General features: G+C 36.5%; 1 protein-coding gene across 2 annotated transcripts in view; it reads left to right on the plus strand.

The window, feature by feature from the left end:
• Window positions 1-22734, plus strand: part of VWA8 (von Willebrand factor A domain containing 8) — a 182733-nt gene that overhangs the window by 115559 nt on the left and 44440 nt on the right. For both annotated transcript variants that reach the window (XM_059839092.1, XM_059839093.1), the window contains exons 27-35: window positions 3919-4027; window positions 4963-5101; window positions 6808-7010; window positions 13554-13670; window positions 14147-14211; window positions 14311-14436; window positions 15056-15165; window positions 17204-17358; window positions 19100-19301. In XM_059839092.1, coding sequence (XP_059695075.1) covers window positions 3919-4027; window positions 4963-5101; window positions 6808-7010; window positions 13554-13670; window positions 14147-14211; window positions 14311-14436; window positions 15056-15165; window positions 17204-17358; window positions 19100-19301 — 1226 coding nt within the window. The remainder of the gene's footprint in view (window positions 1-3918; window positions 4028-4962; window positions 5102-6807; window positions 7011-13553; window positions 13671-14146; window positions 14212-14310; window positions 14437-15055; window positions 15166-17203; window positions 17359-19099; window positions 19302-22734) is intronic.

Consider the following 22734-nt stretch of genomic DNA (forward strand, 5'->3'; position numbering starts at 1 on the left):
TGTATCTTACTTAAGTCCAAAAAGGTTACGTGGGATGGAAATCTTTTCAGCTAGATGGAGCACAGGCTGTTACTGGAGACCTTGAATAATACATTCTGTGCCAGCACTGAGCTGGTTTACAAGATCATATATTAAGCAGCTTTGTTGTATGTCATAGTTCATCTCCACAGCTGTACTAATACGATGCCTGGCAGTGAAGAATTTGTTTTCAGTGGAATTTTACAACATTCATATCCATCTTGTAGTATGTTCTCTGAAAGCTAAACAAATAACTTTATAAGCAGGTTCTGTTGACTTTTTAACACAGTTGTTTGGAAATTTAGGTTTTTCGTTGTTTGATCATTTTTTTAAATACCCTAAAATGAATTTATTTTCATAAATCAAAAATATAAAATGGAAAGAAATTGTGTTCTATAGGTGTCACTTTTAAAAGTTTTCTAGCAGCACAAGAGAATTATGTTTTGACAGATCATTTTCCCTTTGATGGCTATGCATGCAGAAATTCAGGATAAACAGTAATTTCTTGTAGAAGTGCCCCATCAACTGTAGGTCTCATGCAATCACTTTTCTGAACCCTGCCTATATATATATTTCATGGAAAGCAGTCATGTAGAAAACCAGGATCTAAAATTAAGGGTGAATAAACAGAAAAACAATTTTGAATTTTCCTTAAGCAACAGGCTTTGACACATCCATAATCAAACAACTGATCAGGAATAAATCCTTAGAAATTGCTGTTAAATCCTGGATTTCTTACCAGATTAATGCAGTCTGCCTGTAGTTTTTCTGTTCTAGAAACCCTTTCCAGCTTTTGACAAAGGCAAAAATCATGGATTGGATTGTACACCCCAGGCTGGAGAGACCAGTGAAGTTTTAGTACCATTCTTACTCAGCCACTGCCCTTTTTATACCTTTCAGATCTCTTTGCCTTACAGATTTTTGCCAGTGTTGACATTTCCATTGTTTTCTATCTGCCTTTTATGTAAATGCTGTTTGATTTGCAATACAGAAGTGTGGCAGGAGCATCTAGTGAAGTTTTACTAGTTCTGTCACTTCGAGTTATTTTCAAAATTTGCTTATTATAAGTCCTGGGAAAATAAGGTAGTTTCCTTACGTTGATGTGTATCATATGTATTCACTAGGGGAAGGCTGTTAAGATGTATACACATTTTTAGTGTGGATATGTTGTTCCAGTTCTTCTGCACCCTCACTCCCTCCTGAAACTCGTTCAGCAGACTGATTGTAAGACCTTAATGCCACCAGCTTCATCAATACTCTTACTCTTTCTTAGACCAGATTTACATGAGAGAGCAGTGGGACAGCAAAGAAAAAAAATATTACTATTGACAAAGAGCTTTGTATTGTGAACTCTGGTTTCTGTATTATTCTGAAATTCAGATCTACATTTCCCTCCTTTTTGCTATTTATGATGACTAGCTCGCTGCCTCAGAGAAACTAAATCATTCAGAAACAGGGAAGAGAACAAAACCTCAAAAATCTAAAGAGAAAGTTGAAATCATTTTTCCTGAGGAAAGAGAGGGGCTATTAGCAAAGAAAATCTCCAGAAAGCTGAAAGAGAGTGGAAATGTTTATTTGGGAATGCAATCTGTAATTCTGTTCCTATAAAAAGCAGGGTATTTGGTTAAAGACGGTTATTAACATGTTTTGTTTCAAGTTTTAATAGCTATTCATGATCATTAGTAAAGTTCTTCACTTCTAGGATATTGTCCATGGAAGTAATGTGTAAGGAATTAAAACTTAAGTCCAAATCCTTGTGAGAGCTGATGTTCCACTGAGCTAACGGGAAATAACTATTGCTGATTATAGGCATATCAGAGATTATGCTATTCAGAGTCATAGAGCAAAAAGAAGTCTCCAGGGGTTTTTTGCACACAGGACAGCTTGTGGCTCGAGACATAAACAATGCTTTGCCAACAAATCATTTAGAAACCCAAATGGAAGCCTGAAGTAAAATTCTATTTCATAGATCTCTAAACTGACATTTAATCTAGTGACTTGACTGTTTGCTTGTTTTTCTGGTTGCATGAATAAATGTATCTTAGAATTTTGTGTTGAAATACTGCATTGTGAATGTTTTTTCCTAGTGGTGTTGAATGTTGCCATGTAAAAACACAGCCCCATGTACTTGAGGGTTTTTGTTTTTGTTTTTTTTTTAATCAGGCTCAATTTCTCTTCTTCATTTGGGAAGAATTTTGGCTATACTAGCTAGCTGTAAGAATGGAAAAATGCAGAATGAAGTGAGGAAAAATGCAAAATTAATTACTCTGCAAACAATGATGTCTATTGATATTTTTAGTCAGGCAACAAACAGGCTATGAAGACTCTCCTGGTTCTTTGACTAAGAGAGGGAATTAATGAGATACTCATTCCTCATTACATGCCCCAATGGCACATTGCTGGCAGCTAGCCATTTATTTATCTGTGAGCACCAACGATCAATAGCATCCAAACCATTTTCTGTTTGCAAAGCAGTGTCTTTGGCTGTCTGACTGCCTTGGCAGATGGTCCAAACACAGAATGGTGATGGAGGCTGAGTAAATGCCAGTGACTTCTGGCTTCTGGTTGCTTGAGGTTTGGTATCAATATATCATTAGAAATTCAAAGACATCTTTCCTGAATGAGTAGGAAAAATTAAGGGATGTCTGTATTCATCCCCTGACTTTTCCCATAAGTTCTTAGGGGAAAAATAGAATAAAACTAAAATTCTCTAAGTTTTATATATAGCCCAAGTGATATTTTAATTTGGGATTTTTATTTTATTTGGGATCCCTTCTTATTCTGAAAAAATTATAGAGAAGAAATTAAACAGTCCTCTAATATCTAAAAGTGCCAGGTTGGTTGGTGAGGAGAGGGAAAATAATTGTAAGAGTAGGAACAAGCATCATGAGATAGGAAAGAAGAGACCGAGCAGATACTTTTAACAAACAGTCTAAGAGAACTTCCTTAAAATAGACTTTGAAGATATTTATAGAAACTGGGAGAAGGAATGTCTTCTATTCCCTTGCCAAGTCCTGTAGCTGTGCAATAATGTGCAACACAGAATGCTGTTTTGATAGGAGGTCTCTTTAGGAGTGACTGGTCCTAAAAAAAAGAGAGGCCAAAAGTGATCAGTTCATTAGCTTGAAGGTATCTGTGCTAATTAATGAAGTCAAACTGCTTTCAGTGTCTGTAAATCACTTCATAGGAAAGAAAGAAAAATTGCACTGTCTGTATTTTGCTGTGATGCTAGATTGTCACACATCAGCATTTTCTTTTCCTGTATAAATGAGTTTTGCTGTGGTCCACATATTTCTTCCTTAGATAAAAGATACAGAAATGAGGAAATTATACCAAGGCAAGCAAATGTGGCTTTTGAAGATGTCCCTATCCTTTCTGTAGATTGTACTGGCCAGAAGGCAGTGGGATACTCTCATGTCTGTATTCCTTTGCCTTTTTTCATGTGAGCAGTGGTAAAATAAACAGAAATAATTTTTCTTTCATGGTTAACGAGCCTCAGAGCTAACTGTGCTTATTCTGCTGGTCTTTTAGAAGAGTGAGCTACTGACAGGAGTTCCTTTAAGGGGTGCTGGCACAACCTGATCCAAATACAGCAAAGCAAGAGATGGTTTGGATATATCTCACATAATTCAGACGGGAAAACTTTTCCTTTTGAGACCAATACATTGCTGCTTCTTTTATGATACTGCTTAGATTGTGTCTATATTAGTAGTCCAGAAGGCTAAATTTTTTGTGATTTAAAATGTAAAAGGAATAAAATATTTTAGCAAGGAAACACTTTCTGCAAGAGAGTCTTCAGATATATTTTGTTGGGAAAATGCAGTTGTCTAAATTATTTATTCCATATCACTTACTGGTTAATAAATGTAAAAATTTATTTGTTCCTACATTATTTGACAGACTGCCATTACCAGATCATAAATTTATGGGCTACTGGAAGGTCGATCAGCCAGGAAATGCACAAAAGAAAATGCTGTGTCCATCAGAAACTCAAAAAATAGAAGTAAAGGTTTGTCTTTTAAATTATTTTTTTATTCATAGAATAATGGTTTTATTTATTGGGTTATGACGAGTCTAAAATGTGATCAATTTCTTCAGGAAAAAGAGTGTGTACAAGGCATGGTCCTTGTCACTTTTTTCTTGGAGTTTTTACACTGACTAGAAAAATATACCTATCTGTCACAGTGTAAGATGTGCTTGATAGCCAGTAAGCTTGTCCAGAAGTTCTTGAAAAGAAGTATTTATAAGGATATTGAAAATACCTTATCTGAAGAAACTTTGTAGTTGTCTTGGATGTTTGGGGGTGGCCAGTTACAGGCCCCAGATCTCAATTTTTGGCTATGATCAGTGACTGAAAAGAAAGCTGCTTGCTGTTTCTATTTTGCCTGCAGCTGAAGTCTTGCAGGTCTTTGGCACTGACAAGTTTGAATCTGAACCTTTGGTACCATTTGGTCTGCAGCCAAAGTTTCTAAGTCCTTTTCAGCTCTGAGTTCTTGGCTTAACTTCAATAATTATTACTCCAGTGAGTAAGAAAAAACCTGTACTGCTAATGTGCTGTATGGGTGAGATTTAAACTTTATATAAGAAGAAATTGCCATATAATTTCTTTGAAACAGAAATATTCTGGTATTTTCCTTATATAAACTGTGTTTCATCAGTACATGATTTCTCCTCATGCTGCTAAGTGATAATGGTTCCAAACCATGAAAAGATTGAAGAGGAGAGGCACGAGGTTTCTATACCATAAGTGAAACGGTAGTGTGGACATTCAGAGAGTTTATATAAAAGGCATTTCCTTTTCCCTTTAATTTGCTTAGTAATAAATATAACATTATTTAGGGTTTTTTATTGTTAATAGTATTACAGCTTTAAGACTTCTGTATTTTCATAAAGAATGGGGAGTGGAATATTTTAGGAAGCCCTCATGGTTATTATTTGTTTTAGGGCCCTGTGTACTTAAATATTCAAGGCTTTCCACTGGAACGACATGAAGCCAGGTCCATCAGTTTCACAGAAGAACTTGCTTTTTGGACACTGCCTTTAGATGAAATTAACTTAGTTTGTGACGTCACGGTAACAAAAGGTACAGTAAGAAAAGCTACTGACTTTTGTAATGATCTGCAGCATTACAAAGAGGTGAAATGTCCTGGAGATGAGGAAGGACTGGGCTGTTGACTTCTTAAGTGCTTGCCAATAGTCAGTGGCAGAATATAAAAGGGCAGTATGAGGGATTTCAGGTGTAGTAACAGCTCCAGTGCATTTACAGTAGTGTGTATTTCTAGATATGCTTGCAGTAGAGTATAGGAATGATACTAGGAATTGTAATATGAGAATTAAAAATTTAGAGTATGTGATTGAACTATAGGAATGCTATCTTAACTTGTATCACTTTTTTTTTTTTAATAGTAGGTGAAATACAAAAATAATCCACTGAAATCAGTGCATAATTTCACTGAGTCATTGTGGTCATTGCAAGGATCTGCATCTTTCTCAAAGATCTTTCTCTAAGAGAAAGATGTGTAATTAGAGTACAGCCACAAAATTGCAAGTTTGTTAAATTTGTGTGTTCAACCCTGCATTGCTTGACAAAAACAATTCTTTGACTTTTCCTCTCTCAATTCAGTTTTAATAGAAATCTTTAAACTTGGAGAGTGCTGTGTTTTTTTCATCTGTGCTCATGCTGATTATTTCTCAGTGGACCAAACCTGCCTTAGTTACCTCTACAGCTTATGTCTCAGAGGGAATTGTGCCGTTGGGAATATTCATAAATGTTTTTAGGGTTCATCATTAAGCATGTCTTGATGCCTTAAGTTTTTAGCTTTTATGATTTTCAGATCCTGTACCGCACTGGTATAAAACTCTGAACTCCATACAGAGTGCTAGTAAGCTCTCACATTTTAGACAAACAGAACAGCAGGTCTTCCAGGCCTGGAACCAAGGTCACAGCCTTAGGCCCTGAAAAGTGTAAGAAAAAGTACATGGGGGAGCAAACATGACTTTATTCCCTCGAGCTATAATTGGACAATTAACCTCTGATATGCAAATAGACAAAACATATCTGCTTGAAAATCACATGACCATTGTCCATCTTGGGTGTAGCCTCTGCAAGGCTTTTGCACTGCCCAAGGTGTATCTGTTAAAGGCCTTTAATAAATACCTGCTTTATTCTCTAACTCTGTCTAGCCTCTGTTCTAGGAAACCATTCCAAGGCATCAGTCTAGACATTATAATGTATTATATACAGATCTTTAATGATCAATACTGGAATGCTGCTCTTTCTACTTGCAGTCTAATTTACAGGTACATTAGCAGGCTTTCATGGAAGCGAAACAGAAATTAGGTAGCTTTTTATTGGTTTCAAGAATTTCTAAAATTATTCAGGAAGGTGGTTTATGTGAAAAGTTCTGTGCATTGTTTGTACAATGTACTAATTTTATGTTTAATTATTAACACATGAATTTAAAGGGAGGATAAGATAGAGAAGGAAGAAGAAATAAGATTATAAACCAGCAAAATCAGAGGAACATCCTAACAGCTGGCAGACACTGCAGTCATGCCTATGCAAATGTGCCTTGGACTACTTGTTTAGAGTTAATGGTGTTGTGGCAAGGTTCTGCCTGTTAACATTTAGTTAATATCAAGAGATCATTTCTCTTTATCTCCCTTGTCAACAGTGGTATTTTTTCAGTACTTTTTGCTCTATCATCTGCCAAGTTTTTGACATATCTATTTCCAGAAGAGAAATGCACAATGTCAGTAGCCTTTCACTGTTTTGTTTTCTTATTTCAGAAGAGGAACATAAAAATGTTCTTTATGTTACTACATGCAATCCTGTTTCCTTGTACTTCATGAACATTTCTAGTAAGACTGGATACTTTGTGGATCTTTATGACCTCTTCCCAAGAACAGTTGGAAGTGTCTGGCAACCTTTTGTGACTACAGCACCACTGGGAAATCCACTTAAAGGTCAAGTGGTTCTACATGAAGAGGAGGTAAAAAAATTAAATTCCAGCTAAATGTTTAGTCATTAGCAAAGTTGTATCATGAGGGTGTGTCACTGGGGACTCTACCTCTATAGACTGGACAAGGCTACCTCCTGCTGTATGTTCTCTCTTTTACTCTACTTGCAGCTTGGGAGTTGCCTTCAGCTTTAGTTTTTAAATGGAGATTTTCCTCTTGCACTCTTTAGCTGGACAATGTCCTCTTCCATTCTTGAAGCTGAGTTCTACCTGCTTATCTTCTCTTATTGATAGAGGGAGATTGAGCTTATGGGAGAAAGGGGGAGAGTGGGTCAAGTTCAGGAGTCTCAGTCAAACAGATGAACTTATGTTCTTTGCATATGTTTGTAGAGAACATAAGTTCACATAAAATGTTTTATGTTAAATTCTGCTCCAATCTTGTCCCCCTTTTACTTTTCAACTAGTATATAAAAGAGACATTTTCTGAGTCACTGAGTAAAATGTTGCTTGTATTTGCTCCATATTTGTTTTGTAAATCCTTGTATTTCTTCTTCTGTAACCTGTGAAGTGTTGAGACTAGAAGGAAGACTAAGTAAGCCTTGATGTCCACAATGCAAATTGAGAACCACTAACAATTTCAGTGTTGGTTTGACTCGAATGCTTTTTAAAAGACAACTTTTGCATACTTTGCACTTTCCCTTACTATCTGTGATCCGATTGTAACATTTCCAATTGAAAATTTCTTTGCCCACGAGTGGGAAGAGGCAACAGTATATACCTGTTGCTGCTGTTCATTTCTTAACATTAAAAATAGTTTATTAGGCTACCTAGCACTCACTGTGGTTTGACATGGGCATTAAATCAGTCATTATTGTTGGCTCTTTTTTCCTTTCTTTGAATTTCTTCTGTCAATGTTTCAGTAGGTGAGAGGCTTCAACCTAGAAGAACTTTTCCTACATTGAGTTGGGGTGTTAATAGTTTTTAGTCATTTCTAGTGTTTCTGTAATGCTGTTGTTCCAGGAACATTTGTCAAGTGTTGCTGCTACTTTCTGGTGTCAGATGCTGCTGTTAAGCTCGGTGCCTTGTGAGAAACACAATTCTTCTGCCTTTGGTAGAACTGCCTATGCAGGTGCAGCTGCCTATTGGGTACTTTGCAATGCAGACTGGAAACAATGTGATTCTGAGGTTACCTGCTTGTTGAACAGCTATAGAAATACCATTGGGGCTATTTTGAGGTGCACATAGCACATTTTTTTTGTTCTAAATAATTCTTGGCTTCCTTTGGAGAAGTTGATGCAGGAAACTAAAACAGATGGCAGTCTGTCTTGTATCTAAGAATGTTTAGAACGTCTCACACTTTTTAATATAAAGCCAGCAATATTCTTTGCATTCCAAATCTCCAAAATTCCAACCATTTTGTTTTTAACTAAATCCCACAAGCATCCGGTGTCAGAAACGAATGGTTCTGTGAACCATTAGGTAGAGTCTGGTTTTGGCTGTCCTCATGGAATATACCTTTTAGTGATGGTAGGATAGATACATTTTCAGACTCTGAAATAAAATTTGTGACATAGAGAGGCTGTGGTAGTTCAGTGTCTCTTTCCAGATGACTTCAGTCCTGCTAGAACCTCATGATTTTCTCTAACAAAACTTAAATATTGCCAGTTTCAGACTTGCCTTTCTTGGCAAGTGCTACAGGTGAATACATCCTGTCTGTAAATAAGCCTTTTTTAAACTGGAAAATAATACAGAATTTAAATATTCTGAATGTTTTGCATTATCTTAGAACTTTTTACATATTTTTACCATTAAGGTGGACCTTATTCGCTGTTTGTGAAAATATGTTTCATTTAATTACAAACTTGTTTGCAAAAAGTCCTATTCTTAGGACACCATTCAAAAGTAATTTTAGACTTCTTGAGAACTTAAGCAAGCAACTTAGAAAACAAAAGAAGAAGGAAGATTATTCTCTTGTATATTGCATGCTCATATCCATGGACTACATTGGTAATTTCTTTGGGGTTGATTCTTAAGTAAGCCATTAAAACAAAGGTTAGAGGAGTGCTGCTGTTGTAGTCTTCACAGCCACTGCTATCCTTCCTTATGTTGGGGTTCAAGTGCTGGGATCTCTAGTTCCCCCTGAACCACAAGAGGGATTCTCAAGCAGTGTAATTTTTCCACATAGAGCTTAGGTTTTATTCCTTATTCTTCCTACAATGGAGCCATAGAAAAATCATGTGCTCTGTGCACCTGTGAAATGAGGTGGATGTTGCTGTGTATGAAATTTAATCCATTATTACTGATCTTAGCAGGTGAGCATATGGCCTAAAATAATCAACGAAGTACTTTTTATATTTGCTGTGAGAACAGAGATGACCTGAAGAGCATTTCTTCTCAGCTCAAGTAGAACGTGTTTAATTACCCTCTGGAAGTTCCTCTCTCTTTCCACTGGCTACAGAAAGAGGCTTGACATATAGTCAAGGTGCCTACATTTTAGGTGTACTAAGATCATGGGCAGGCATAAACTCAGAACTTGCAGCATTCACATGTTAAGAAAAGTAGATTAGTGGCGTTTTGAGCAAGGCTACAGGAGTTAGCTAGTTGTGCCACAGTGCATCAAACAAAACAAGAAAAACAAATAATATAAATAACATACTTGATGCTTTAGAGATTCATCTGTGTTTAGTTGCAAAAAGACTAAGAAGTATTAACAATATTTGTAAAAAAAAATAACTTGCATCTATTAAATAAAGTGGCCACTTGAAACTGCTATTTCATAATAATCAATATCATCCATTAATTAGACAATACCAAAAGCAGCTTTTTCATTTTTTTTTCTTTTAATAAAGGTCTTTGGAGATTAATGTTTCTGACTAAGTTATAAAAAAGAACAATTTTAAATGGAGGATAATCTTATTGGAAAAGATGACATTATTATATTGTGGCTCTTCAAATAAGCTTGTGGGTTTTATCTTGTTCCCAGATAACATCCATCTAGATTCTATAGAGCCCTCCAGTGAAATAAAATGAAAAATCACCATTTCTTCCTGTCCTTTTAAATAAAAATTTACTGAAAGTAAACTCCTCAGGGATTTAACTTAATGGCACAAGTGGGAGATTTATCTGATTTTAAGCCATATTTACATCTTCTTGGAAGAAAGGGTAGATGATTTTATTCCTCATGGTGGCCAGTGGTCTCAGTGAGTGCAAGCTGTTTTGACTCTGTCTTTTTGTTCAGACTAAACTCATAGACTTTGAAAGGACTCTGCAGAAGTCTCAAGTAACTTTGTAAGAAGGGAATTGCATTCATCTCTTCAAAGCAGCAATGCCTCTGCCATCTGTCCTCCCCACAAATACTTCAGGCCCTACTCTTATTTCCTGCTAGAGCTTTGTGCCCTCCGTATGCACTTTTCTTTCTGCATCTCTCACATCTACTGCTCAGAATGAGAACAAATACAGACAGAAAAGAGTTTTGATAACTTTTATGCATGACTTTATATGGGGTTTTAGGAGCAAAATGCACATAGAGAATTGATTTGCTCATAAATTAACAGCACACTTCCAGGATTTTTTTCAAGCACTTTACTGTGTTGAAAGGCTACAACTGGACAAACAGAGTAACCTACAGGCTACCTCAGGGAGCAAACAAGCTTTGTTGAGGCAGTGTCCTGCTGGCATCCTTTAACTCTGCTTTTATCTTTCTTGGTCAGGAAGTGGGGTGGGGGGGAAGGAAATGCTTTTCCCTGTCCCACTTGCTGCTGCAGTTCTGTCAAAGCTCTCTGATAACAAGGGAGTGAGAGAGTCTGCAGCAAGAAAACTGACACAGAGATCCACCTCACTCACATGTAGGAGATGATGACAACCATTTTTGAAAAGAAGACTTCTTTTAACAGTTTGTGATCTGGCCTGTAGCACAAGTGAGGATATGAATATGAAAGCAGCAGTAACATTGTAACTTCTGTAATCTCTAGTCCCCATAATATTCTGATGTATGTCTTCAGAACAAAGGATGTATTTTCTTATTTTCTCCAAAAACTAGTTCTTTTTTTTATATATATATTATATAAGACTTTCCTTTTCTATGAGTACACCTCATAGTAAAGGTCTGTGTGAACCTTCTGTAGAATGGGAGAAGGCTCATTTGCCATAAGCACAAAGCTTATACCACTACTTGTTGTTCTCAGTTCACTAAAATCTTGAATACAGTCTCCCAAATCATCTGAAAGACACAACTTGCATTAATTAGAACACCAGTAATCTACTTGCAAACGTTTCCCTACCTCTGAAGATGTGGTTTGAGCCCCAAGCTATAAATTTTTTTCACAGACTTTTTCCAATTGAACCTGATGAACAGTGTGTTCATGTTTGTTCCTATTATTTACAGTGTGAGGATTGTAATGTTTCCATCACTCAAGGGATCCTTGAGTACCTCTAAGAAAAAAGGGGGACCAGGAGGCAAGAGGATGTATGATTTCCCTGCCAAGCTAAGGATCAGTCTCAGTCTGAAGCAGACTGTGTATGCAAGCCTACTCACTGAGGACATGAACATTGAGGGCAGAACAGATCAAAACTGACAGTGAATTTGGGGAGAAGAATACAAGAATATTAAACTGCGTTATTTGCACTGTCCCACTCTGAAACTTCCCCAAGCTCTCCCCTCTCTCTGCAAAACCATAAGGAACAACTTCCCATACCAGCAAAATGAAGTCACAGCCCTGTTTGGTTTAAGAACTTTTTAGAGGAAAATGCTGGCTAAAATAAAAACAGCAGTAAGGAAAGGGAAACTTAGCAGTAACTAAAAATAAAGGCACACCACTCCACAAGATTGGTTATTGCATCTGTCCAGAGTTTGGAATTCCAGACATTGGGGTCGGGAGGTCACCCAAAGGTTACTTTTCTCCCAGTCAAGAACAAACAGAGCGGAATTGCACACCAACGTCTTCTCCCAGCCCACTTGAAGGGTTGCCAGAGCTGCTCTTGGATGTGTTCACAAGTGACGCAAAAATCTATTCTTGAACACAGACAGAATATACATCAGGCACTTAGCACAGAAGGAAGCCATTAACATCAAAAGGGGTGGAGTAGAGAAGCTTTTTATACTACCAACTGCTCTCATAAATTTAACACTAAGTGGAAGAATGTAATTGATTTGTATGTGTTCTTTATCTCACGTGGAAGACTAATGCTGTTTCAGAATTGTATAAATGAAATATGGCAGAAAATCAAAATCCAAAGCAAATGTCCCATTTTTTTTCCTGAAGAAAAAATATTCTATAAAAACATTCTCATTTCTATAATTTTAGTTTGTAATACATAAGCAAGCATCTTTTTTTAGAAATATTGAACTTGAACTGAAATTCCCAAATGCTCCAAATAACAGGATAATATTTTAAATACTTCACCATATTTAGCTTCAAATTACTGCCATTATTAAAGCTAACTCTCACAAATATTTCTAGTGAAAGTATGAAGAGTACCGAAAGAGAACAAAACTGCTGTGACTCAGATTGTTCATATTTGTTTTATTTAGGGGAATTCGTGGGAATTTACGTTTTACTTCCTTAACGTCTATTGTGCGTTATTGCACATGTTGTACGTAGGCAGTTTACTTTTAGTAAGTCCTTGCAGAACCTAATGTCCTTGCAGAAGTGAATGTTTCCTTGAATGGCAAACAAAAAATTGAGCCCAAGGCTTAATTAACTTATTCCTTTGTACCTTTTGAATTTCATTTGATGCAGATAAGGTTGGCCCTGAATAACTGTTGTCTTGAATTCTTAGTTAAACACATTAGGAGCGGCTATAGTGCTTAGCAAAAAGAAATGTTTAAAAAGCCCCCATCATTTGATAGCATGTGTGACCCTTGGGCATCAAGTAACAAATGAGAAATCTGAAGAAGTTAAAAATTTAGCACACCACTTTTTCATGTGATGGAGATTTGCACCATCCCATCTGCCTCTAGTCTCCATCCTTTTGAGTCATCCCGCTGTCCTCCAACAGCTGTCCTACCTCTGACACTATAAGCTGTCAGAGAGTGCAGGTCACAGAAGGATTGTCACATCCTGGGATATTTAATATCCACAGGCTCCACAGTATCAGAAGTATGAACTTGGAGAGAAAGTACTAAGCCATTTCTTCTTTCACCAGTTTGTCACCTTCAGTGGGACTTAAGCAATAGGTACAACAGAAAAATGGTAAGAAAACAAAAAAACTGAAATGAAGTATTTTAGTGACTTGACAGAACTTATTGGTATGTCTCTTATCTGTAGCTGCATCTTAGACACGTAAGCCATACTAATCCAGTTCCTAGATGTTATCCAGAAGTGAATATGAGATGTATAGATGAAATGCTGTGGAAAAACTGTAGTATCATTCCAGCACTTGCATGTACTTAACCTCTTCAGTTTCTCCGTGAACTTCAAAATGAACCAAGAAAATCCAGCTTACATTTTGCAACAAAATGTAAATCATCTTTTCAAAATGCCATAAGTGGCTCAAATTGCAAAAGTGCTTCAGATAGATTTGTTGTAGTCTCTTAAACAAGCTTGAGATGTGCATGGATCTGCTTTTCATTTACAGAGCAATGTTGTGTTGTTGCTGGATACAAGCAACGGTGCCCTTCGCCGACTTTTGCTCTCACCAGAAGCTCAAAACTCTCCTAAGAGAACATCTTGGTGGAGCAGCAAGGAACAGAAGGTGAGGAATAGCACCTGCCCTTATTATACTAAGTTTTTTAAAAAGCAAATGTCAATATTGGAAAAACAGGATCATTAAGTTTTTCCTGGTTTTACAGCCCAAGAATTTATTTAATTGTTTACTCTTATGTATGTTTAAATGTCTTATACATAAAATAACATTGTTATGGAATATTGATATAAAAATGATAAATAAATTTTCTGAATATATGTGTCTTTAAAATATCCCTCTTTAGGGCTAGAACTGGAAATAATGGAACATTTTGTTACAATGAATTATGTCCAAAATAATGAATGCAGTTATGATACAATTTATGACTCGGAACAAGGCAAGCTAGATAGCATTTTGAGAGGTAATTAAAGCTGTGTATTCTTCTAAATGAATGAAAAAAACTAGTACACTTTCAGAAGAGTCAGGGAAACTCGCTGGGACAAATCTAACAAACACTGATTGTCCTATGATGTGTGTTTATACAGAGCAACTACAAAATGTGCCGAGAGTTTTCACACAAAAACTGGCTGGTGTTCTACAAAGAAGCAGGGTAAGAGTAAATTATATCCTTATATTAAATTGATTTAAATCAGATCTCCTTGTGTATATCCCTATCTGATTATTCTTTTCTTGACTTCCAATTTTATAGAAACCACCTTATTGTACTGGATGTATTGGAGGGTCAAACTCACACCATCTCACTTCCAATCAGTCTGAAATCTGTTTTCCTGGTGGCTGAAGACCGGTGGCTCTTGGTGGAAAACGAAACAAATAAGTTAGTTCAGCCTAGTTTTCTCAGTGGCATTATTTCTTGTTTGTGTCTCATTTGTCTTCAGGAGTTTTACTCCTGGTCTCAAACTCTTTTTTTTCTGTTTGTGAAACTGGCTGGACTTAAAAAGATGCAGATTTGCTGTGGTGAAAATGTAAGTAGACTTTTAGAGTAAGAAATGAAGAGAGTATTCCAGCCTCTGAAAGTCTAAACTAGCTTTGATCATATGTGTGTTAATATTAATTTTACTAAGGCGATATTGTCCTTTAGAAATGAGAATGTTGGTGGACCTACCTCTGGAAATCCAGACACGTAGTCCAGAGTTAGCACCTACTTCCTTTACTTTCATTGTCACATGAAAGCAACATTACTCTGCTGACTCATTTTTATAAATGCACAGCAAATGAAAGTGTGTAAATAGTTACCAGAAGACAAATCTACTATTTGCTGGCTTACCCTTTCCTATCCCACAGATGTTTGGGAAATTGTGTTTAGTTTTAGCAAAAGGTGTTGATAAACCTTGTTTATATAAATGTAGAATGTTTTCACTGTTCCAGAAGATAGAAGTCCTTGTTTAGAGTGACAAGTTTAATCAGGAATTATTATAAATGTGTATCTTTTACAGGAAATTTCTTTTAACCAAGCATGCCCATATGGAAGCTCAAGGCAGTGAGGTTTGCCAGCTGCATGCATTGAGTGAAGAGCCAGCTGACATGGGATTTGGCTTAACAACAGGTACTGAATGCAAGCTTGGCTAGTTCTTTTTTTTTTTTGTTCTTTTTGTCATTTCTGTTTGCAGCTGCACAAACAAGACTCTTTAAAGGTCTGGGTAACCATCTCTCCTATTCTGTTTTTGCCCCCTTATTGTGTTTGGTTAATAATAACAGCTTTTCTCAAGGCATGGTGCATTCCATGCTCAAACTTCAAGTGGTTTGAATAAAGCATTTTGGTTTCATTCAAGCATTCAAGACCCTCAGTCATGGACTTTCAGCAAACAGACAAACGCATAGAATAGAAAAGGAAGAAAGATGACTAGGCAGGTATTAAAACAGGAAAAGAAGGGAACAAATATACTAATGATTCCAGGCTGTAGACTGTAGCAGGTCTGCTACTCACACTCAGATGAGGTAAAAAACATTTCCCAGCCCTCAGAAAAATACAATCCACCTACTGTTAAAACAGAGCAGGAGTCACAGGTTCTATGGTTCTGTTGAAAGTGTGTAGGAGGCCATTGGGGCCATCACACCTGTGTTAAAAGATATGGGGAATTTGATCACTAAAATTCCCAGATGATGTTAGGCCTTGAGACATGTCTTAGTTACACAGTAAGGCAGAAATCTGCAATGGTCATCATTCTGCCTGGTAAGATCTGTCTGTCTTCAAATCCAATAACATTTTCAACCCTGAACATTTGATCACAGTGCATAAAATCTTTAGTATACTTGGTTTAAATAAGACTGGAAGTACATGTGCATCCCACCTAACACTTCATAGGTTTTGGTCATTTTATATCAGAGAGACAGAGGAAACAAACAGAGAACACACTTTATATCTCGTAAGAAGGAACAAGTTTTGTTTTGGTTCTTGTGGCTAGCATAAATAAGAAAAATGAGATTAACACAGTGTAAGCATGATACAAACAAATGTTATTGACAAATAAAAGGGCTTAATTTACATAAACAGCAATCAGGTGGATACCAAAAACTAACCATAGCCTAAATATCCAGAATCCTTTTTAACTCTTGAACAGTTTACTCTACCAACTTATCAAGTGCTATCAGAGCACAGTAGTTTCCTTCCTCTTACTACCTTATTTAGAAACCATTCTGGAGTATCATTCCTCAGATGGATAGAAATGTTATTATAATTTCCAGTCTCAAACTATTTGTGGGCAGTTTATTGCTGCATGCTTTCTGTGCTATTTTTATCCTTTGTTATCTTGTTTCTTCTCTTCCACTCTGAAATGTTATCATATCCCCTGTCCACCTTTTTCCAAATCATCCAGCGAAGTCCAAATGTAACATCTTCAGTCTGTTCTTGTTCTTTGAAGCAGGATCTGTGGCAGGAGAGCTAAAAAAAGGTAGACCAGTGTGGGTTTAATGCTGACCCAGACCATTTATCCTTTGAGGGAGGAAAGATGTTCTCCCACTGCCATGTAAACAAGACAGTCTTGTGCCCATCGAAGTGGAAACAGTGCAGAACTAAAGATAGCAGGTTCTGTTGGACTGTGTCGGTAATTTGAGGCAAGGTTAAGGGCTCTCACAGATGCACTGAATAAAATTAAGCTTTTCTTAGCTTAAATACAAAAAAACCAAACCATTATTTAACAGAAACGCATTACAAATAATATTATTTAAATTACAAAGGCAGCAAGAGAGTCACCAAAAAATGTCACATTGACACTTACCTGTGCAAACCTATGTTTTGCCTTCTGGTGCATTTGCATCATAACAATTTTCAATGAGAACACATGCTGTTTTGTTCTATTCCATAGGCTTCCTGCCTCATTTGTACAGTAGAGAGGGCAAAATTTAGTGGTACAAGCAACTATAAAGCTAGTATTTCTTGATTTTAAGTACTTGATTTAACAAAAATAGGATTATTTCCTTCTCCTCTGTGTTATAGTATAGTATAATCAGATCTTCTGCTTTTTAGTAATTTTATGCTCAAAGTAATAGTCAATGTTGAGTGCTCAGCACTCTTACAGTTAATGTCATTTCCTATTGCACATCTGGATTTAATGACTTTCATTTTGTTGAATTTTCCTGTTTAGTGTCAGAACTGTGTGTGCCTCATGCAGTTTCAACTGACCAGCTATCTTCAGAAAACCTCAGTGCAGCTGTGGGACAAAAGATCAGCTCCCCCAACAGGATCTTCTCAGATGAGCATAATTATGCTACTATTGTCATTGGTTTCCCAGACCTCTTGGTAAATACTCAGCATTATTGTACAGTGAAATAATACATTCTCATTTATTCTGTAACCCGTTAAGTACCTGTTTACCAAATGATTTGGAAAAAGAAGGGAATGACAACAAGGGAATGACATTCATGTAGTGTACACCATTTGTTGTGGTAGTCTAATCTAAAGGGATATAGGTGCTTTTTCAGGTAATAAGAAATGGGACAATACAATGTCTAGCACAGACAAAATGCATTTTCAGTAAGCTCTGAACAGTGCTGGCTAGAATAATATTTTCTAAATAATGTCTTTTTACAGTTTTTTAATTAAGCATAACCTCTGAGAAAAAGGATATCCAGATAATTTTGAACTGTTCAGTGTGAACTTCTTGCCCAGTGTACAGCAGGTAGCAAGACTAGATCAGGGAAAAGGAAAAAAAATTCCAGAAAATTATAGCGAAACTATAAAGCCCCTTCACTACTGAATAATGTAGTTACGTGTAAACACGACATGTAAGTGTTCTCACTGCCATGACACAGTTAGAAAAGGACCAGAAAAGAAAATGAAACTTAGCAGTCTAATGGCAAGGGCTGTTGCAAAGAGTAAAGGCAAACACAAGGAAAATACAAGCAGTGTGTTTGATTCTTTGGACTTTTTTTATATTTGCCACCTAATGCTACATAAAAAGGGTAGTGGTTATGGAATAAATAATTTTATGTCATGTTTGTTTGATAAATTGGTGCAAATTATAAAGTGTAACTGTTAACAGACATGAATAAGCCAAATGACAGAAGAAAATTCTTTGCAATCCAGAATGATACAAAAATATGTTTTTATCAATAAGACAGTCTTTGCAATTTGCTTTTGAGTTTTCCCTGGTTTGGTTTTATATTATCAGATGGTTTATTCAAGCTGTTCATATTACTTACAGTAGATGTGATTTTATTGTTAGAAAAGGGAGGTGGTCTGGAGGAGGGAGTACTAAAGAAGCTGCACGTTTCAATACTAACACACCAGTGCGAGTGGTGAAGCATTTTTGGCTCTGCCTGATTTAGAAAGAGGTACCATCTTTCCTCATACATCGTTTTAGAAATCCATGTGAATTTCAAAGAGGGAGTGCTAAGGGTTGATGTAGGAGTGATGGGGCAAAACTTCAGGTTCAGTGTTTAGTGCTGGTGTGTAGGTGTTTAGTATGAACAAGGTGTCTGAGCTCTTATTTGTAATAGCAGTGCTCAGTTGACCGAACACTGAGACCTTGGAGATGATTTTTTCACCAGACTCTTTCAACCATAGTGGGAGATGAAGCCACTGGCTTTCATGTAGAGACCTACGCTTAAATCTCTGAACCTGGAGCTAAGTCCCAGCCTTATTGCCTATCTTTGAATCAATTACTGCATATCTGTTTGCATTTATCTATATTAGTGGAAACCTAACAGTTTTTTACATAGTTTGGTTCCAAATCAGGTTATTTCAATGCTTTCTGTTACTGGTTCAAGTAAAAAAAAAAAAAAAGTAGATTCAACTTCAGATCTTCAGAGCATCTTGATGCCTAAAACTCATGTAGATGGTTTGCTGGTTTTCACCCCCTGTAGGAGTTTTTGATGTCAGAATAATCCAGGTCATTCCTTGTCATGCAATAGCATAAGAAGTAACCACAATAACCACATTTGATTGGAAATTAAATGAGAAGTGTAACTTATCAAGAAGTGTTTGTTCTGAGATTTAATAATAGGAATGTTTTCTTCAGTAAACACCTTCTCTTTTGCAGTCTCCCAGTGAAGTATATAGCTGGAAGAGAAGCTCCTCTCTGAGTCACAAACGTGCTTCTCCTTCTGATCCACTTTATTACGGAGCTCAGAGGAAAACAGGAGCTGCAAAACAAACCAATTGTGTTATGTTATTGGCTTCTAATCAGATAGTCCGAATTTTAGCACCTGGAGATGTGCCCCTGAAAGACATTTACCCAAAAGGTAAGAGGTTCATATACCTGTGCTGCAACACACTTGTGTTTTGTTTTGTAATCTGCTATCACTCATTAATTTTTCCAGAATGTTCTTAAATAATCACAGAGCAAGCATTTGAGAAGGAAGGAGTGTAGTTGCACTTAGTTTTAAAATTAATTTGAATCTAATTAGCATGCTGAATTATACTTCTGAGGAATTAACAGGGTGTCTACACTGTGAATATCTCAGTAGATGGGATTCCCTCTGTCTGCAGAGGAAACCCGGTAAAAGAAGATAATCATTCCAGTTCAGCAGTTGGTCTTCACCAGTATTTCTAGCTTCTGCTCAGCATCACACAGACATGCAGTGATAAATTTGTTGTATGACTAACTCAGTATTCCATCCCCAGCAGGGACAATAGGAGAGGTTATTTTGGGAATGCATGTGAGCCTGTCTACTTCTTTGTCTTTCTCTTCATACTTTCTCAATATTTGCACTTGTTTTGCTGGGGATGTTGCAGAGACCAACTCTGCCTCAGGCTTTAAATCTCATTTTATGGATCTGTTGTCCACAAGTTTATCTGGTTCCCCTTTGAACCTGTGCATCTCTCCAGCAAACTCACAAGTTCATGATGTTTTGTGAACTGATCTCTTACCAGGTTTATCTGGTGCCCCTTGTTCTTATTCTAGCATTGCAGGCTTCAGTGAGTAACAGTTCTGCATTCACCTTAACCATTACCTTCATGACTAGGCAAACTTCAGTCACTCCTGCCTTCTCTCCAAACTGAGGAGACCCAGACTGTTTAGTTCTTCTCCTGTCCAAGAGAATCTTGCATGAACAACATTCACATGCAGCAAAACCATCCTCCTTTCTGACACTAATAAAGCAGGTGTAAACTACAGATCTTCAGACATTTTTGTGCTGCCATGACAAGCTTTCTGCTGTCATTATAACTTTAACTTCTTCAACCAATAACTGAAAATACACCAATTAGTACTAAATAACAGCATTTGTGAGTTTTGCATTAATTACCTTAAGGAATCTCCAAAGTTTACTATCAAAAGAGAAAATGCCCAAAATATTTGTGTATAGTAGAATGGCTTGATTTCATCAGCAGAAGAAGCTATTCCTGATTTAGTCCCTGTGTGAACTTTCTGACCCAGACTAAACATTTTATTCCAAATTAACTCAAACAGAATGAATGATCTCATCTGCCTGTCCTCATTTAATACAGATCAATTTCCCTATGCAGAGAGACCCTTTTATTTATTACCAAGAGGATAAAACATTTTCTTGACTAAAGAAGCCAAGTCAAGGATATCAACAAGGTAGAAAACTTCAGTTACCTCCTTTTGTAACTGACGGAAAGATTACCTCTTAAAAAGATTAAAGTTAATAAAATTAGTTGGAGTTAGAATCTTGGAACTAATTATACAACGTCAGGCTGTAATCTTCTCATACTTTATAAAATGCAGAAGGGTCAGACTGGGTCACTTTTTTTTCAGGCTTTCACAGAAAAAAATTAATCTGAATCTGAAGTAGATGTTTTAGAAGGTAAATCTTCTAAACTTTTGTTAAAATTAGTTTACTAATTTGGGAGTGAGGGAGGTATCTTTCCTCAGTGCTTTCAAATGATACCTAAATTGAGATCTTGACTACTATTTCTAAAAGCCTTTTAGTTGCTGTGCTATATAATACCTTGTATTGCAAGGTTATTATAATTAAAAACCAGGAGACATTTTTCATTAATTCAGGATACCAGTAACCTGAGCATATTATCAGTCTGAGAATTGGCTGACCAAGCAGTTTAATTTTTTTCTCAGCTGTGATGAAATATATTTATGAATAGGGATTGATAGCTTTAAATGTATAGAAAATTGTATGAGGTTTACACAGTGCTTTATGGCCATTTAAGTTGAAAGATTTCATGCTTTGAAGATCATTATCATTGATTTTTCTTTTCTGAATGATGTTTTAATTTATGAATGAAAAGTTAATTTTAACTGAATCATGTTTAATGTAACCTTACTGATTCAGTTAAATAGGGCCTGAGCAAGACTCTAGGTTTTGTGTTCCATAGCCTTTTTCAGGACTTTTTCAAGACATTTCCATTTATCAGTTAATGGCTGGATTTTCTAGTGGAGGGGGAACTATGAGGGAAATCCTGTGGCAACCTGTGCTACTCAGCATGTGATGAAAAAATAAAAAAATTAATTACACAGAGGTAACAGTGCTGATGATAGTGGTTATTATTCATGGTAAGAAGGATTTACCATGGGGAATTATGAGAAGGACTACAATTCTGAATGCAATAGAAATAACAGGTGAAATTCAGTATAAATGAATATGTGGAGGAAGAAAAAAATCCTAATTTTACATCAAAAAAGATGGGGATGATGAGAACATCTTACACGCATTATTTTGCTGTCACAATAGATGGTTTCATTAAAATAGCAGTTCAAAGCTCAGTAGCACTTGAAAAAAGCAAATCAAATGTTAAGAATTACTAGGGAAGAAACAGAAAAAAGCCGAGAACTTCTTTGTGCTGTTGTACAAATCCACATGTCCTTAATACTGTTCAGTTTTGGTCCTCCATCTCAAGGCGGGAGAAGGCTTAACTGGGATAAGTTCAGAAAAAGACAACAAGAATAAGCAACATTGCATTGGCTAACCCTCCAATGTATGAAGACAAGATCAGGAAAGGAACATATGGTAGAGTTCTACAAAAACATATATGGCATGGAGATGTGGAAAAAACCAACAGTTTTGCACTCAGTACAAGAGTTAGAGAGCAGCTAATAAAGCTATTATGAACTTCATCAAAACAAGCAAGACAGAGTTCTTCATAGAGTACTAACCTGTGAAACCGCTTCCCAAAGGATGTTGTGAATGTTTCTTTTTCCAAAGGAAAACTGGACAAACTCCTGGAAAGTTAACTAAATATATAGATGTTTAAGAAGCCCCTAGATTGGAAAATACCATGTGGATTTGTCTGTTCTTACACATTTCAAGCACCTAACTACTGTTGGAGACAGGATACTAGATTGAGGGACCTAGTATTGCCCATGTTATGGCACAAATCAAAAATATTTCCAAGTGAAAAAGGGAAGACAGGAAAAGAGCAGCATGTGTGTCTTTGTTCTCACTTGGAAGGTGAAATAATAAGGAAGTAGCCCTTTTTATGCCCATTTGAGATTCTGTTTTTGCAACCTTCTTTGATGGGCTGTTGTTTCTTTTGGAGTTTGCCTCTCAGTCTCACTAATGGACAGAGTATTTGATTGAATACACATTACCTGCTACTAATTGCTGCTTAACAGTCTCGGTCCCTTGAAATACAGTGCTGCTTATTCCTATTTGTGCTCCATTGTTTCTGTATTGGAAACCTGTAGTTACTTACCTATAAAAGTTGTATCCTTCCCAGGAAAATGGTAAAGGGAAGCAAAGGCATCCTGCTATGTGA

The sequence above is a fragment of the Haemorhous mexicanus genome, chromosome 2 (genome assembly GCF_027477595.1).
Source record: "Haemorhous mexicanus isolate bHaeMex1 chromosome 2, bHaeMex1.pri, whole genome shotgun sequence".
Classification (NCBI taxonomy): Eukaryota; Metazoa; Chordata; class Aves; order Passeriformes; family Fringillidae; genus Haemorhous; species Haemorhous mexicanus.